Raw genomic sequence first — 18,904 nt, forward strand, 5'->3', positions numbered from 1 at the left:
AGCAGATCCCAGAATTTAGTCACTAGTCATCTACAACCGCACTAGGGTGGCCAAATTCCACTCAACTAAAATTTCTAGTTGAGCTAAAAAAAAAATTGCCATTCACAATATATTTTTAGTGACTGCTTTTTGCATTATTTCTACTGAACAGAAGATAGATTAGAAATATATAACTAGTGATCCCAGCATGTATTAACAATGAGCAACACCTATGATTGTGATTTTTTCATTGAAAATGGATTGCTGTTTATTGTTATTAAACATTCAGCTCAAAAAACTTCTGACTCGGAGTCAATAATTTTTTTTAATTTGTGTATAAAAGCCTGGAAATGACAATGAACTTGAGAGCTCATTTTTGTTGAAGGGAATAGATATTTAAAGATTGCATTAGTCAGCAAACCCACAACTAGTGTACGAATGTTTCAAATTCTGCACTTCAGGTGCACACTAGGAGTTAGAGGAAATTGTGCCACATGAGCTTGCGATTTGCAACCCATTCATTTTTACAAAACAATGTTTGCATAAATGCTTTAAGGCTGTAAAACAAAAACAGGAAAAGGCAAACTTGGAAAAAGTGGCAGTATCCAAGTATAGGTCAGGACAGGAGGCTGACAGGAACACAATGGGGGTTTTAGACACTCATGGCTTTGGTCACGTCCTCTGTGTTTATTAATTTCTAGAAGATTAAAATATTCTTCAACCCACAAGGAGAAACCACATTTATTTTTAATTTATATGCCAGAATGGATCCCTGAAGCATAAACTGATGTATACATGAATATCACATTTCCAAACTGACCATTTCAATCCTGAAATGAGCTGAGAAAACAGTTTAATAGATTACTGCATATGGCTCTGCAGTCCTAAATTTTGATGTGAAAAGATGAATTATGTACATACTGTGCGCAAGTCTGGTTCAAATTTGTACGCCCCACCTCCAGTGGCACAGAGCGTTGTGTGCAGACTTGAAAAGTGTTTGGCTTTTCCCATCTGAATAAATGCCGGCATGTTTTGGGTAGGAAACCTTATGAAGTGCAGATTGCCTTTACGCCCACAAATTGTCAAATCTTTGAGTTCAAGATGAACATCACGGATGCCTGTGGATCCATAAGCCACATTGGAGGTCAAATATTTCCGTATGCTTCTCAGATTTTCCACTTCCTCTTGTTCTTCCTCAGCAGTAATGTCCTTTGGCTCAAAATAAACCAGTTTCACCAAAGTTCCACCAATGTCCATGCCAAACCAGGGAAAAGCTACAAGAAGTGAAAAAAAAAAGTTAAATAAGTTCAAGATTCCTTACGAGAAATCACAAATATGATAATCCAGCTCAACCCCACTGATTTACTTGATGCTGAGACAAAGGGGTTAAAGGGATATGGAAACAGGGTAGAGTGAACATTTTTTAGAATTACTATTTCTAGGTAAACAGACAGACTGGTAAGCGCCTGGTTTCCATGTCGTACTACCCATGTAAAACATGCATTTGTCTAGCGCCTTCAACATGGTAAAATGAACCAAAGTGCATAGAAGCATTAACAAACTTAGCACCAAGCGCCATAAGGAGATATTAGGTCAGATGACCAAAAGCTTGGTTAAAGAGGCTGATTTTAAGGAGCGTCTAAAGAGAAGAGATGGAAAGGTTTAGGAAAGCAATTCTAGAGCTTAGAATCGAGCCAGCTGAAAGCATGGCAGCCGAAGATAGAGTGATTAAAATAAGGGATAGGCAAGATGCTAGAATTGGAGAAGTGCTGAAATCATAGAATCATACAGTGCAGAAGAGGCCCTTCGGCCCATCGTGTCTGCACTGATGCATTAAAGACACTTGACCTGTCTACCTAATCCCATTTGCCAGCACCTGACCCATAGCCTTGAATGTTATGACGTTATGACGTCTCTTGGAGGAGATCAGAGATAGGGAGCAGCAAGGAAATGGGGAATTTTAAAATTGACGTATTGCCAGACCAGAGGCCAATGTAGGTTAATGAGCAAATGAGACTTGATGCAAGTTAGGATACGGGCAGCAGCATTTTGGATGAGCTTACATTTATGAAGGGTGGAAGAAATGAGGTTAGCCAGGAGTTCTCCAGACATTGCTAAATATCAGCTGTGCTTAAAAACACGGAAGAGAAGGGGGGGGGGGGGGGGGGGGGGGGGGCCCCCGAGGGAGGAGAGAGATGCAGCTGGGGCCTATCAACAAACTTCAATGTATTTTCTTCATCTGATTGTCACAGATTTTACTGTCCTATTCATAACTGAAATAAAACTACGATAAACTGATGTGCAAACAGCTGAAAATAAAATATGCACATTTAAGGCAATTACATAGATGTTGCTCACAAAAGCACCTCATCTGTTTTTGCATGGGGCACGAGCTTGTAGAATTTTTTAAAATTTGTGTTCATCAGGGCAAGTCTTTTGGGGTATGTCTCAAATGGCTTGCAAACGCTTAGGCTTCTGGAAGCTTTCTTAAGTATTGAATCTGTGGGTACCAAGTAGTTTTAATTCAAAGTCACTTCATTTAATTTATCAGCTTATTCAAATCAAAACACAATCTTAAATTTTTTATGATTCATGTTTTTTTTTTACTTCAAATTTATTCAGTTATTCAACTATTTTTGTATTAGACGTAGATTAAAAATATTTTCTTGAAAATCTTCCAACTTATTTTGCAGGCATACTGAAAAAATGCCAATTGAGCCCAAAGCTAAACAGCTAGTTTTGGCTGCGGTTCTAGCCAATTTAAAACCTTTGAGGTGGACTACTGCAGCAGTTTGGTGTACATTGTCCTTAAAGCTTGACTGCTGTTAAATGAACTTTCAAAGCATTCTCAATATGGAGTACAGCAAATTAAAGACCAAGGTTAATACTGCAGGTCATAACCATTGTAAAGGGAAAATAAGGCAAACCGTTCTCATTTCCCCACCCCACCCAAACCACCTTCTCCCCTGCACCCCCACACTGGAGAGTCTATTCTTTCTCCTTTGCCTTGTCAGTCAACTGGACAGACTAGCTTGTTTCCATGTTGTAGGTTCTATGTAATCCTGTGTGTCTGTGTAACCCCCCTTGGAGCATTGTACTCAATTAACAGCAAGCGCAAGTCACTGTTGACTAAAAGAAACACAAAACTTAAGTTTAAAAAAAAAAGATAGCTTTTAAAAATGCAGAAAACTGCCACATATCCAAAGAATTCCCTATTGAAAGTTAACATTTTCTGTTCACAAGCACAACTGATGCCAATGGAAGAAAGAGATGTAATTTACTACACGGGGATGATAATTTCCTACCTTGTGCAATATTGTAAACCTGAAATTATTTGGGATTGATCAAGGTTTAATGCAGATCTAACAAAATTACAGAATAAGCAGAGCATGAAAATGGTGACAACTTATGAAATAAAGAACATCCAACTTGTTGCTTTTCCATCCCATGGACAAGTTAGTTTACGACATAAAATATCTTACCAAAATGAGAAAAACAGTGAAAGATGCCATCAAAAGTCCATTCAATAATGAGTGCCAGAGACATTTCAGATAATATAAGTGAACCCATTGGATTTAAACATTTTTAATTTGACAAAGAACTAAAACAACTACAGGAAGTTAAATTTGATAATTACGACATGCAAACTTAATCCAATCAAACCTCAGACATGTCACATTAAAATGTTACACAATAAAATCCCACTGAAAAACAAGAAGTTGATATTCAATAAAAAAAAATATTAAATGCATATTTGGAACATGATATTGAATGTGATTGGCATTGGACAGTAAGCAAAGAGATTTGATTATGAATTTGTCAGAAAATATGGAAGTGACTGGTACTGGTTGATTGCAATCTGTGCAGAACAAATTGGTGAACAGCTTAAAAAAAAGTCTGTACTCTCAGGAATTCACCAAGTAGCTTCAAATTGTTTATGTTTCTGGGCAGTTAAATCTGAAAGGCATGCAGGAATGTACTTCATTAATTCTTATATTATTTAATAATACCCAAGAGTATGAGCCCAAAGGGAATCTCGTTCCTTCTGTGCAATGCCCCCAACTTTTAATTTCAAATATTAATACTTTCAACAAGAATTTGAAAATCCCAATGGCTAGTCGCACAATAGATCCAGTCCCAGAAATCTAAGAACTTCAAGACATCTCAAACCATCAATAACACAAAAGCATGATTTAATACACTATAAATTCTCAGGCAAAATAATTGCCTGTCAAATTAACTTTTCTTCAGCAAAAAGGCAAATAACGATCCACCTGCAACGAGATAACAAAGAACAACTTGCATTTCTACAATGCCTTTAATATAGAAATGCAAACGAAGGTGCATCACAGGAATGTAATCAGACACAAAAAAAACCAATGAAAGGAGACGTATTAAATGAGCATCTTAAAAAGTGGAAAGATTTAGGGAGGAAATGCCAACATTTAAAACTAGTCATAGCAACCAATGGTGGGGCGAATAGTGGGGAATGCACAAGGCTAGCATTGGAGGAACAGATTCTTGGAAGGTTGTAGGGCTGAAGGAGGTTCCAGATTGGAGATCGGGAGAGTCAAGGCCATGGAGGGACTCAAACAGGAGGATAGGAATTTTAAATGAGGTGTTGGTGGATCGAGAGCCATTGCAGGTCAGCTCGCAGAGGTGTGATAGGCGAGCGGGTTTTGGTGCAGGTTAGAATATAGGCAGAGTTTTGCATGAGCTCAAGTTCATGGAGACCAAATGGGAGAACATGGGACCAGTGAAGTCTGATGGTAACAAAAGGAAGGATGAGGATTTCACCAGCAGATGGTCTGAGGCATCACAAAGGTGGAAGTAGGCAATCTTTGTCATGGAAAGGATTTTGGGTTGGAAGCTCAGCTCTGGATATTAATGTTGTGAACAGTCTGGTTCAGTCTGATACAGTAGCCAGGGAGACGGTTGGAAATAATGGTGGTTGAAAATGGAGTTTGTGGCAGGGGCTTCAGTCTTCCTACTGTTTAATTGGTGAAAATTGCAGCTTATCTGGGACTGGATGCCAGCCAGGTATAATACAGACAGTGGAGGGGCTGAGAGAAAATGATGAGGTAAAGCTGGGCATTATCAGCATACGCGTAGAAGCGACTGTCATTTGTTCTCGCATACCTCACGGAGCTGTCCGTACATCTATCTTGAGCCCATGTCTACTGTTTTGTCACCTGTAATGCACATACGTACCATTTCCTTAACCCGATTCACATTCACTGTTTATAGAACCCATTAGTATTCTCACACACCCCACTGCCCCCCGCAAAAATTGTTAGAACTATGAATATTAAGTCCCAGTCCTGCAAAACCCAAGCTACGCCTCCATTATAACAAAATCCCTTGACTGTTGTCAATGTTTCTAACTCAAAATTTGTTTTAAATGCTTCCTACATTCATTTGCTGACTCCTCAATGTTAACTCATTCTTTTTCTTGTACCTTCTGTAATTTATCATACGTTTACAAGAAAGAAAAAGGCCATTCAACCCATGGTCTCTCCTCGCTGTTTGCTAGAGCATCCCATAATTAATCCCACAGCCTTGATTTTTTTTTTAAACTTCTCCTACCTTCCTCCTTCATAATCTGTTCCCATTTATTTTTGCTTCTATAACAAAACATTAATCCGACTCTTTCCCTCTTGCCTCAAGACAGCTCTTTGTGTACCCTTTTGTTCCACAACTCGCTCCAATGCCCCAAGATTATGAACACTTCTCTTCTACACCAACCCTGGAGCCACACATTGACTTTGGTAATCACCAAATCACTACAGTGCAGAAGGAGGCCATTTGGCCCATCATGTCTGCACTGGCTCTCTGAATAAGCAATTCAGGTGGTGCCACTCCCCCGTCTTCTCCCTGTAACCCTGCACATTCTTCCTTTTCATACAGTAGTCTAATACCCTTTTGAATGTTTTTCCTCATGTCACTTTTGCTTCTACCAATTACTTGAGACTGTGCCCCCTCGTTCTCAATCTTTTGATAAGTGGGAACAGTTTTCCCCTATCTACCCTGTCCAGACCCCTCATGATTTTGAATATCTCTATCAAATAGCCCCTCAGCATTCTCTTCTCCAAGGAAAACAGTCCCAACTTCTCCAATCTGTTTTCATAACTAAAGTTCCTAATCCCTGGAACCATTCTCATAAATCTTTTCTGCACCCTCTCTCAGGCCTTAATATCCTTCTTAATGTGCTGCGCCCAGAACTGGGCCGAATTAGTGTCTTATACAAGTTCAACATAAATTCCTTAGTCTTGCACTCTATGCCCCTATTAATAAAGCCTAGGATACTGTATGCATTATTAACCACTCTCTCAACCTGTCCTGCCATCCTCAATGACTTATGCAAATATACACCCCAGGTCCCTCTGCTGCTGCACCCCCTTTAGAGTTGTACCCTTTGTTATATTGTCTCTCCATGTTCTCCCTACCAAAATGCATCACTTCACATTTCTGTGTGTTGAATTTCAGCTGCCACCCGTCCATCCATTCCACCAACTTGTTTATGTCCTTTTGAAGTTCTACACTATCTTCGTCACAGTTCAAAATGTTTTCAAGTTTATCATCCGCAAACTTTGAAATTGTGTCCTGTACACGAATATATAGGTCATCAATATATATCAGGAAAAGCAAGAGTCCCAACACTGACTCTTGGGGAACTCCAGTACAAACCTTGCTCAAGCCCAAAAACTATCCATTAACCACTATTCTTTAATAAAAGTAAAATACTGTAGCTGTTGGAAATCTGAAATAAAAACAGTGCTGGAAATACTCAGCAGGTCAGGCAGCATCTGTGGAGACAGAAACAGAGTTAATGTTTCAGGTCAGTGACCTTTCATCAGAACTGGCAAACCACTATTCTTTATTTCCTGTCACTCAGCCAATTCCATATCCATGTTGCAACTGTACCATTTATTCAATCAGCTATAACTTGGCTCACAAGTCTGTTGTGTGGCACTGTATCCAACACCTTTTGGAAGTCCATGTACACCACATCATCTGCATTGCCCTCATCAACCCTTTCTGTTACCTCTTCAAAAAAAAACTCCAGCAAGTTAAACATGATTTCTTTAATTCTTTAATCAAAGCACATTTGTCCATGTGACAATTAATTTTGTCCCGAACTAATCTTTCTAGAGGTTTCCACACCACCGAAGTTCAACTGACTGGCCTGCAGTTGATGGGCTTATCTTTACACCCTTCTTGAACAATAGCGTAATGTTGGCAAATCTCCAGACCTCAGGCACCACCCCCCGAGTCTAAAAGAAAGCTGAAAAATTATGGCCAGTGCTTCCGCAATTTCCACACTCAGTTCCCCAAGTATTATAAAATTCCTCTGCTAAACCCAGAGTGTGACACAGTAAGTCATCTGAATATTTTGATCTAGGCTTTCAATGCAGCACCTTGAGCTTATTTCAAGTCGTGACTTGTAAGTGACTGGATTTTTCCGTCCCTAAATTACATTCTAAATAAACCATAATATTCTCCTGAAATCTACGACTGCTCCAGCAATGCCAGGAGGGACCCATGAATAGTTAGTATGGAATAGTACCAATGTATCACTATATGCTTAAGAGGAAATAAACATATAAATTACACTTTTTGTTTTAAACTCGGGTGCCATGCAATGCAGGTTTTCCTTCAAGGCAGACTTATAGAAAAAGATATCTCAAGCCAGAAATAGCTCTCGATGATGTAGTGGTATTTACGTCAGAGACTGTCACTGCATGGATCATTCTAGATAAATGTATTTGATGCAAGTTAAAAAAAAACCCACATCATGCAGAACCCTTCTCTAGAGACAAAAGACAATGGTTACTCAGCACTTCAAATTACTCCATACATATGCCCTCACACAAATGCAGAAAACCAGAATGGACTAGCAATTTTCATTTTTAGAACAAAAATGGAACTGATCAGGTTTTCAAACACTTAAAAAGCTTTAAATTGCCAAAATAAATCTCTCAAATTGCAGTGATTTCATCTTGTACGTTTGATTTGTTTTCTTTTCAGCATTAAAATAAAGGGAAGCTCGCTTCCCAATTATGGAAGCACGAAGCTTAATTACATGGACAAATTATTTTGTACTAATGGACCTGGGTTTCACAAATGCATGTTCACACATGAATTCCTCTTCATAAAAGATTGATAAATGTATACATCAAATTTTATTTAAAAGACAAAAGAAAAGGCAACCATGCAGATACTGGAGTTACTGGAACTACCTACTAAAACAATATGACTGGGCAGAAGCAAAGACACAATTAAAATAAAGTACCTAATTCTGCTTTTTCCTCCCCGACCCCCACACAAATTTGAAACTTGTTTTGGCTCTAATTCTCTCCAGTTCCATCATGTATTAAGAATACATGAGGTGATAGCAGGGAGCAAGATATTACTCTCCTCCCCATCTAGCAACTCAATGTCTCTCCTGACCTCCAAAATACAAGCCAGTCTTCAGAAAAGATTCTCAAGGGTCACTCTCTCAAACTGGCAGCTTTCTGCACATGAAAATCTCAACTCTATTTTGAGTTGGCACTATTGGCATAATGGCTTAGGCACAGTTTCAACATGCAAACCAAGCATTGTTCCAACTAACCCAATAGAATTTGAAATTAAAAACTCTCGCCTCAAAGCAGGCAAACAGGCGAAAATTACCTGAAGCCTTCCGCATTTTGAAGCGCAAGTGCCAAAGTGCATCAGTAAAACTCACATACAACAGCATCAACTCATGCTCAAGGTTTTACAGATAAGTTAGAGCTGGAAGTAGAAAAAGCAGCACTATTCAGATTACACTGCTATGCTTAAATATTTTCCACGGATCATCTTAGAAAGCATTCTATTAAAACAAATACAAGCTACAGCAACAAGGTTGCTTAATTAATTGAGCCTCCACTGCATTAATATGCATCAGTGTAGATGAGTCGTTCTAAAAAGGTGTCAGTTTACAATATTGCAATCAGTTAGTTCAAGTTACAGCAATTATTTTAGTGCATGACAAAAACAGGAGTAGGCCCTAGAGCCTATTCCCCCATTCCATGGGATCATGGCTAATCTGCAATCTAACTTGATATACCCAGCTTTGCCCCATATCCCTCAATATCTTTGGATTAAAAAAAAATCCAATCTCAGATTTAGAACTGAAAATTGCCCTTTTCGGAAAAGAAATCCAAACTTCAACCACGCTCTCCGTGAATTGTTTCTTAATTTCACTTCTGAAAGGTCTGGGTCTAATTTTTTGACTTATGCCTCCTAATCAGAGACTCCCGAACTAGTAGAAATAGGGTTAAATCGAGAAACTATTTGTTTGCCGTAATATTTGGAAAACTTACGAACATACAAATTAGGAGCGGAGTAGGGCACCTGGCCCCTCAAGCCTTGGGTGCTCTGCCACCCAGTTAGACCATGGCTGATTACTCCATATTCCCACCTCCCCGATAACCTTTCACCCCCTTGCTCATCAAGAATCTATCTACTTCTGCCTTAAAAATATTTCAAAACTCTGCTTACACTGCCCTTTAGAGGAAGAGAATTCCAAAGACTCATGACCCTCGAAGAAAAAATTTCATCTGTCTTAAATGGTGACCCCTTATTTATTTTTTTTTAAAAACAGACTCCTCGTCCCAAATTTTATGACCCCCCTGCCCCCAGCCAAAAGAGCAGCTGGTGGCGTAAAATGGAGTGGGAGGCTCGGGGCCTTCTTGACTTGTTCCTGCCTCTGCCGCCATTCACCACCACCTTCTCAAGGGCAATCCGGGATGGGTAATAAATGCTGGCCTGGCCAGCGATGCCCACATCCCATGAATGAATTTAAAAAACATTTTATGTGGGATGGCGGTGGCAGGAAACGGCCTGCCCGTCTCAAGCTAATCAACGCCTTTAAGTGGCCAATTAACAGCCACCATGAGGCTTTCACCATTGGCAGGCGGGCAGCACAGGCCTGAGAAAAGCCACCTGACAGAGGTAGGTGGCTTTCTGATGGCCCAGGAAGAGAAGAGGCCTCCTGATCAGGTACCCTGTGCCCGAAGGGCCGCCCCTGATGCCCCAACAACCCCCAAAGTCCAACATGCATTCCCAAGCCTCACCGGGGCCCAACTGATCACCACGAAGCCCCAAAAGGCTACTTTTTTCTGGGGCTGTCCTCCCTCTTCATCTTGAAGCTGGGTTGCAGTCCCAGCAGTGGCCACTGCTCCCGGGGATGCAGCTGGGACTAAGAGTTGCGGGCCCACTGATTGGCCAGCAGCTCCATCAGGTGGGACTTGCTGCCTCAATGAGGTTGAAGTCCCAACCAAGACCAATTAACGGCCTGGGGACAGGATCCCCAGGACCAGCAGAGGGAGGATTGCCACCGACTTTGAGATTGGTGGACGGCTCTCGTCCGCCATGCAAAAAAATTCCAGCCCTAGTTCCAGATTCTCCCACAAAAGGGAACATCTTTTCCACAGCCACCCTGTCAAGACCCCTCAGGATTTTTTATGTTTCTATCAAATCACCTCTTACTCTTCGAAACTCCATCAGATACAAGCCTAGTCTAGCCTGTTCCACCTTTCCTCAGAAGACAACCTGCCCCTCCAGGTATTAGTCTAGTAAACCTTCTACGAACTGCTTCTAACAGGAATAACGAGACCAATCCTGTACAAAGTACTCCAGATGTGGTCTCACCTTGTATGACTGAAGCAGAACCTTCCTACTTTTGTATTCAATTCCCTCGCAATAAATAACATTCTATTAGCTTTCCTAAATACTTGCTGTACCTGCATACTAATCTTGTGATTCATACACGAGAACACCCAGATCCTTCTGCTTCGCAGAGCTCTGTAATCTTTCACCATTAAGATACGTTGCTTTATTCTTCCTGCCAAAATGGATAATTTCACATTTTCCCACATTATACTTAATTTGCCAGATCTTTGCACACTCTCAGCCTATCTATATCCTTTTGTAGCCTCTGGTCCTCTTCACAAACTACTTTCCTACCTATCTTTGTGTCACCAGTAAATTTAGCAACCATACCTTCTGTCCCTTCATCTAAGTCATTTACATAAATTGAAAAGTGGAGCCCCAGCACTGATCCCTGTGGCACACCACTCGTTACATCTTGCCAACCAGAAAAGGACCCATTTATGCCTACTGGGTTTCCTGTTAGCCAGTCAATCTTCTATCCATGCCAATATGTTATCCCCTACACCATGAGCTTTTATTTCCCGCATTAAGCTTTGATGTGGCATCTTATCAAATACCTTCTGGAAATTTAAGTACAGTACATCCACCTTGATTTACAGCACGTTACTTCATCAAAGTCCAATAAATTGGTTAACCAGAATTTCCATTTCACAAAACCATGTTGACTCCGCCTGATTACCGTAAACTTTTCTAAGTGCCCTGCTTCAGGCGACAGGTTTAGATAGAGGATTTGGATCGGCATAGGCTTGGAGGGCCGAAGGGCCTGTTCCCGTGCTGTAATTTTCTTTGTTCTCTGGCCTCCTTGTCTTTAGAGCCAAAGGGTAAGCGCCTAGAGGTTTGATCTGATTTATGATTTAGAGATACAGCTCTGAAACAGGCCATTTGGCCCACCAAGTCTGTGCCGACCATTAACCACCCATTTATACTAATTCTACACTAATCCCATATTCCTACCACATCCTCACCTGTCCCTATACTCCCCTACCACCTACCTATACTGGGGGCAATTTATAATGGCCAATTTACCCATCAACCTGCAAGTCTTTTGGCTGTGGGAGGAAACCGGAGCACCCAGAGGAAACCCACGCGGACACAGGGAGAACTTACAAACTCCACACAGGCAGTACCCAGAATTGAACCCAGGTCGCTGTAGCTGTGAGGCTGCGGTGCTAACCACTGCGTCGCCCCAAGTGGTCAGTGGTTTGTGTAGCAGCGCCTGGAGTGGCAATAAAGGCCAATTCTAGAGTGACAGACCCTTCCACAGGCGCTGCAGATAAAATTGGTTGTCGGGGCTTTTACACAGTTGGCTCTCTCCTTGCACTTCTGTCTTTCATCCTGCCAACTGCTAAGTCTCTTCGCCTCGCCACACTTTAGCCCCACCTTTATGGTGGTCTGCCAGCTCTGGCAACTGACTCCCACGACTTGTGGTCAATGTCACAGGGCTTCATGTCGCGTTTGCAGACGTCTTTGAAGCGGAGACATGGAAGGCTGGTGGGTCAGATATCAGTGACGAGCTCGCTATACAATGCGTCCTTGGGGATCCTGCCATCTTCCATGCAGCTCACATGGCTAAGCCATCTGAAGCGCCACTGGCTCAGTAGGGTGTATATGCTGCGGATGTTGGCCACCTCGAGGACATCTGTGTTGGCATCAGGTGGCAGGACCATATCTCCAAGTATTCTCCGGAGGCAGCGAAGATGGAATGAATTGAGACGTCGCTCTTGGCTGACATACGTTGTCCAGGCCTCGCTGCCCCATAGAGCAAGGTACTGAGGACACAGGCTTGATACACTCGGACTTTTGTGTTCCGTGTCAGTGCGCCATTTTCCCACACTCTCTTGGCCAGTCTGGACATAGCAGTGGAAGCCTTTCCCTTGCGCTTGTTGATTTCTGCATCTAGGGACAGGTTACTGGTGATAGTTGAGCCTAGGTAGGTGAACTCTTGAACCACTTCCAGAGCGTGGTCGCCAATATTGATGGATGCAACATTTCTGACATCCTGTCCCATGATGAGGCCGATGGTTAGGCCAACTTCATTGCAGGGAGCCACAAGCCTGTCGATGAGTCTCTGCAGACTCTCTTCTGTGTGGGATATTAATGCAGCATCATCAGCAAAGAGGAGTTCCCTGATGAGAACCTTCCGTACTTTGGTCTTGGCAAGGTTGAACAACCTGCCATCTGATCTTGTGTGGAGGACAACATCTTTACTACTAGCTTCTAACATCATCCCTATGACAGATGCCAAGATAACTAACAGCAGTTTCCTGCTTTCTGTCTCCCCCTCTTTCTGAATAAAAGGAATAAATCATCTCAACCTTCTAAATTTCAAAGAATATCACTATGTGCAATCTCTGCTCATAATTTAATCCTTGGAGGCCAGGTATAATGCTAGCAAATGTACAGTGCATGCCCTTCAAGGCCAAATCATTGTTATTGAGGTGCGTTGTCTACAACTCCTCACAAATACTCCAGGTGTGGTCTAACCAGGGCTTTGTATAGCTGAAGTACGAGTTCTACCCCATAATACACTAGTCCTCGAGATATAAAGGCCAGCATTCCACTAAGTTTCTTGGACATCCATTGTTTCTAGCTTTGCACCATTTAGAAAGTTACCTGGTTCTAGCCTCTTGAGGTTCAAATTGGATGACCTCACATTTGTCTATACTGAAATCCATTTGCCAGTCTGTCCATTCACTTAACCTCTGTTATATTAAGCTTCTGTCTACACTGTTTACAATGCCACCTATCTTTAGGTCATTAGCAAATGTGAATATGTGGCTATCACCTAAGCTATTAATAAATACAGTGATTAGTTGAGGCCCCAACACAGATCCTTGCTGGATTTCGCTAGTCACATCCTGTCAATTAGAGTACCAATTATCCTTACTCTGCCTCCTGCCACTTGGCCAATTGTCTTCTGAAAGTGCATATAAATCACATCCATAGCCATTACCCTGTCCACTACTTTAGTCACCTCTTTAAAAAGGCTCATAAGGCATGACCTCAACCACTGGATCAAAACATTCCATCCTCCAATCTCCTGACTGAGAAATTTCTCAACTTTCCTTCTCAGGATAAAATGGAGGCTTACAGTACTTCAGCCATTGCTAAGATTGAAAGATTGAGTTGCACAAACTACCTTAAAATTTCCACAAAATGTTTGAATCACAAACTACTGGGACTGAACATGAACACATACAGGACAAGTCAAGAGCTGTTTCACATTTCCCAGTGGGGTAGCTCTCCCGATTTACACATTAATCAGTACATGAAAAATAATTGACTGTGTTCAGTGAATTACAGGGTAACTAATCCAATCAAGCAGTTCAAATTCTGTTAAACAAAAATAAAAACCACAGCCTGAGTTTCAATTCTGGGTTAACATTCATTTTACCTACTTCACAACTATAATTACTGAAGAGTTCCTGCTTCGAGTGCTGCGTGGCTTAAATTTTTTTTAAAAAATTCACAAAACCTGAAATATCAAAAAATATGATTTAGAATTTAAGATTTTTTTTTAAAGTTTGATGTGGGGCATATTGTATCATAGTACCAGAATCTTCTGATAATGAATTACAATGTAGCTATGAGGACATTTACAAAATGGGAAGCTTCGAATTAGCCTGTATAAAAATTGATGATTTTAAAGGATTGAATTTTCTAAAAATTACAACTATTACAATTGCATTAGTAATTCAATGCGTTCAAACGCTGCTCGGAGTACTGTCATATTTGATCCGTGGACAGGCCAATCTTAATGTAATGCAAGTCCGACTTACGGGGCCTGTTTTTCTTGGCTGTCTCCCGGCGTTGCTGCAGCGGCCGGCTGGTAGTCGGCGCCGCATCTTTGTTTACCGGCGGTCGGTTCCTGCCCGAGTACCGCTTTTCCGCCTCGGTCTCCTGTGGCTGCCGGGGACACTGCGGCTGCTGCTGGCCCGTAGCCTTTTTTCCCCGTTGCTGTTGCTGTTGCTGCTTCTCCTCATCCTGCTGTTGAGGCTGCAGCGCACAGCCGCCGCCATGGTAACCGTTCACCGCCCCGTTTAGCAGCGCCCGGCCGCTCCGCACCGGCTCCCGCTCCATCACCGACTCGGCTTTTTAAAAAAAAATAATTCACAAATCAATTCTGTGCTTGCACAGCGATAAAGCGCTGCTGTTCAATAAAACGACGCAACTGCCTCTATTCCACTGTCCGTTATCCACCTCCTCCGCATCGTTGAACCAACCCTAAAGCCCAGAATCAGCTCCGCTCGCCCATCCCCCAACAACTGATCGGAAATGCCGGGTGGTTGACGGCCGCTTCATCCAATCAACGATCGCCAATCTCACCAATCAGAAAAGGGGGCGTGCTTTTGTACGAACCAGATGTTAAAAACATGTTTTGACGATATGTGTTTGTACACCAATTAAACATTAATTATAGGCAGATAGACTCCAGAGTGCCTTCCATTGGTTAAAACCTAAGTCTGTTTTTTAAAATACGGTTTTTGACTATTCCTATCCACAGACCGGATGTTGGCTTGTCGTATGATTGACGTGGCAACGGGCCAATAAATGACAAAATGCTGATTCCGTCAGGAGTTTCTTAACCAATCGGTGCGCGGAGAGGCGGTGCTTTACGGGTGGGGAGGAAGGTTGTTGTTCCCGTTAATAACATTTTATTTGTCGTTATTGAAGCGGTTTTCGGTTAGAAACTTTTTTAATACAAAACGTTTCTGTGGAATTTGTGACGGAGGCGGTTTAGTTCGTTCTTGATGACGTGTTTTACTAACGGTTGACAATGACGTCATGTGGAGAAGAAGGTGGGGCTGATCTAAAACGCCAAGTGAGTGACAGGAAGGGGGCGGGGTTTAATTCATGTTTGGCAGAGGAGGATCCCATTCCTCTCTTGGAATTGTGTCGACGTTCATAAGTGGGTCAGTGAAATAGCAAACCCGCCTGGTTTTCGAATGGACAATCTGGAAGTTTCCTAAATGTGAATCAACCAAAAATTCATTTTGTATCAAACATTTTCCCACTTACTACGTTGTATTTGCTGCACAGAAACAGGCTATTCTGCCCAACAGATCCATACCTGTGTTTATACGGCACAGGAGCCTCTTCGCATCCCTCTTTATCTAACCCCCATCAACATATCCTTCTATTCCTTTCTCCCTCCTTTGTTTATCTAGCTTCCCCTTTAATGGAGAGTATTTTAAAATGGTGGGAAACTGGGAATTAGTATTCAGAGAGACCTGGGTGTCTTTGTAGATGAATTGCAAAAGGTTAACATGCAGGTATAGCAAGCAATTAAAAAAGTAAATGGTATGTTTGCCTTTATTATTGGAGTATGAGAGTGAAAAAGTCTTACTTTAAAATTGTATAGGGCATGGGTGAGACAACACCTGGAGTCCTATATACATATTAGTTTCCTATCTAAGGAAGGATATACAGATCTGATATCCAAAATCCAGTTGTCCGAAAACTCGACATTTTTGAGCAACAACAATTTAGTATCAATTGATCATAATTACTCGAATTAAACTTGAAAAGGCTGACAGCTTTTTACAGTATCCTCCTTAAAGAGCAATGTTAAGCCAATGCTTCTCAAATTTAATTTTCTCTTTCCGTCAATTTCAACCCGACTTGTTTTAAAATTGTGAAATGTCAGTGCCGACTGGTAGTTTCTCCCCTGCCACCCCCCCCCCCCCCCCCCCCAGCGCCCCTGCTCCCTGTCCTAGGACTCCAGTCGGCTAGCAACAGTACACGGCCGGGTAATAAGCCGAGGCCCATGGTTATTCTCAGGCTTTGGCTAACCTGGAGGGCAGTATCTGGCTCCATGTGTCTGAAATCCAGGAAAGTCCAAAATCTGGCATGATCTCGGTCCCGAGGTGCCAGATTTTGGATATCGGACCTGTATTTACCTTGATGGGAGTGTGACAAAGGTTCATTCGGCTGATTCCCGGGATGTGAAGATTGTCCTATGAGGAGAGATTGAGTAGACTAAGCTACTTTCCCTGGAGTCTAGAAGAATGAGAGGAGATTTCATTGAAACATATAAAAATCTTAAGGCACTTACAGGGTAGATGCTGGAAGGATGTTTACTCTGGCTGGAGAGTCTAGAACTAGGGGTCATACTCTCCGAATAAGGCGGCAGCCATTTAGGACTAAGACAGGGATAAATTTCTTCAAAGGGTTGTGAATCTTTAGAATTCTCTACCCCGGAGGAGCTGTGGATGTTCAGTCACTGAGTATATTCAAGACAGAGATAGCAAGGCAATTAACAGTATGGTGATAGTCTGGGAAGGTGAAGTTGAGGTGGAAAATCAGACATGAAAAAAGCTGACAGCTTCAGAAAAGCTGTCAATTGAGCAACAGCTCTGAATAAAATGCTTTGATGCTGTGATACTGATAGTGCAGCAAAGCATGGGTTGTCATAACTTAAACTGCAGGTTAGTAGACATTCAATCACATATAAAATAATAACTTGCATATATATACAGTATATTTAATGTAACAAAACATTCTGAGACACTTAACATTTGGCGAACAATGGATCAGATTGTAAATGATTTCGGGAAATTGACAGATCGCAGTGTTAATAGAGTAGGTTTTGAGGAATAAAAATAGAAAGTACTGAAAATACTCAGCAGATCAGGCAGCATCTTTGGAGAGAGAAGCAGAGTTAACGTTTCAAGTCAATGACTTTTTGTCAGAACCCAATGTTATTTCAAGTTCTTTCTTTCCTGTAATCCTTTCAGCGATCACGTGCAACACTTTTGCAACAGTGTAATGACACCATCAGTAATGCCACAGGAGTTTTAGTAGTTGAAGCAGATGTTTTGTCATTCTTCGTAAATTTGGTTTTGTCTGTATTGTTACGAACAGATGAGAAAGGGGTCTAGGTAATCCCTCTCAGCCTTTGCCTGTTTGACCATAACAGGGTTTAATTTTTAAAACACCGTGTTTTTAGCTCCCGCTCAGTAAATCCTTGTCTACTGCTTTCTAATTGTAAGGCAAAGAAATCAACCAGAGGTTTTCTTAGATTTAAACAAGAAAGGTGGAAGTTTATTAACCTTAAACTCGAATTCAGTTAACGACTACGAATACGTGACACAACCACGCTAGCATGCATACACGACAAACACTCACGCAAATAGAGACAGAAAAGTAGAAAGAATCTGTCTGTCTGTCCTCTGTGTCTGCATTCTGTTAGAACAAACTGTCTTCAAATAAAAAGCCAGTTCAAAATTGAACTGTAACAAAAGTATCGCTTAATATTCACTCCCAGTTGCTGTATCTATGGTAACGAGAATGCATCCTTTGAATTGCAGTCTCCAAATGGCTGTTGCTAAGGCAACGAAAATGCATCTTCCTATTACTCCTGAGGCTTGCTGGTTCTTAAAGCAATACTGGTCCTTTGCAAGCCTTAAAGGCAAACCGCATATTCCCGGGAAAAAACTACAGGACCATGACAAGGTCTAAATAATAAAGTACATGCTTTAAAACATGTACTCACTCCAATCAAAATTATTTACTGGACGGAGTATTTATCCAATACTTAGGTTGCACTTCTGATTCACATTGCGTGTATCTGATGGCTGCAGTGTCGTCGCAGCTGTGCCCTCCAATAGCCTGATGGAGTATTTTCTGTGCTGTTGGAAATTAAGCCACCAATTTCAGATTTACCGAAAAACAGAACAAAAAGTTACCGATAGGAAGACACCATTTGGTCCATTGCAACTCACCCCTTCAGTGTTCTTTCCCATTCGAGCATTCGCTTGCATTTTGAACACTTTAATATTTTTGGCTGAATACCCTGTCTGGCAAATAAACACAAACATTTGAACATCTAGTAAAGGTTCAAATCTTTCAGTGGTTAAGTTCAAAAATCTTCTTCTTCTTTGGCCTCCTTGTCTCGAGAGACAATGGGTAAAGACCTGGAGTTGGTCAGTGGTTTGTGGAGCAGTGTCTGGAGTGGCTATAAAGGCCAATATTAGAGTGACAGACTCTTCCACAGGTGCTGCAGAAGAAATTGTTTGTCGGGGCTGTTACACAGTTGGCTCTCCCCTTGCGCTTCTGTCTTTTTTCCTGCCAACTGCTAAGTCTCTTCGACTTGCCACACTTTAGCCCCGCCTTTATGGCTGCCCACCAGCTCTGGCGATCGCTGGCAACTGACTCCCACGATTTGTGATCAATGTCACAGGACTTCATGTCGTATTTGCAGACGTCTTTAAAGCGGAGACATGGA

The 18,904-nt window shown here is 41.7% G+C and overlaps 1 protein-coding gene across 1 annotated transcript in view; it reads right to left on the reverse strand.

Moving 5' to 3' along the window:
* Positions 1 to 14,945, reverse strand: part of LOC137368686 (pantothenate kinase 2, mitochondrial-like) — a 39,408-nt gene extending 24,463 nt beyond the window's left edge. The window contains exons 1-2 of the mRNA XM_068028844.1: positions 14,457 to 14,945; positions 901 to 1,253 (exon numbers count right to left, since the gene is read on the reverse strand). Coding sequence (XP_067884945.1) covers positions 901 to 1,253; positions 14,457 to 14,757 — 654 coding nt within the window. The 5' untranslated portion in view covers positions 14,758 to 14,945. The remainder of the gene's footprint in view (positions 1 to 900; positions 1,254 to 14,456) is intronic.
* Positions 14,946 to 18,904: the final 3,959 nt, after the last annotated feature.

Source organism: Heterodontus francisci, chromosome 1 (genome assembly GCF_036365525.1).
Source record: "Heterodontus francisci isolate sHetFra1 chromosome 1, sHetFra1.hap1, whole genome shotgun sequence".
NCBI lineage: Eukaryota > Metazoa > Chordata > Chondrichthyes > Heterodontiformes > Heterodontidae > Heterodontus > Heterodontus francisci.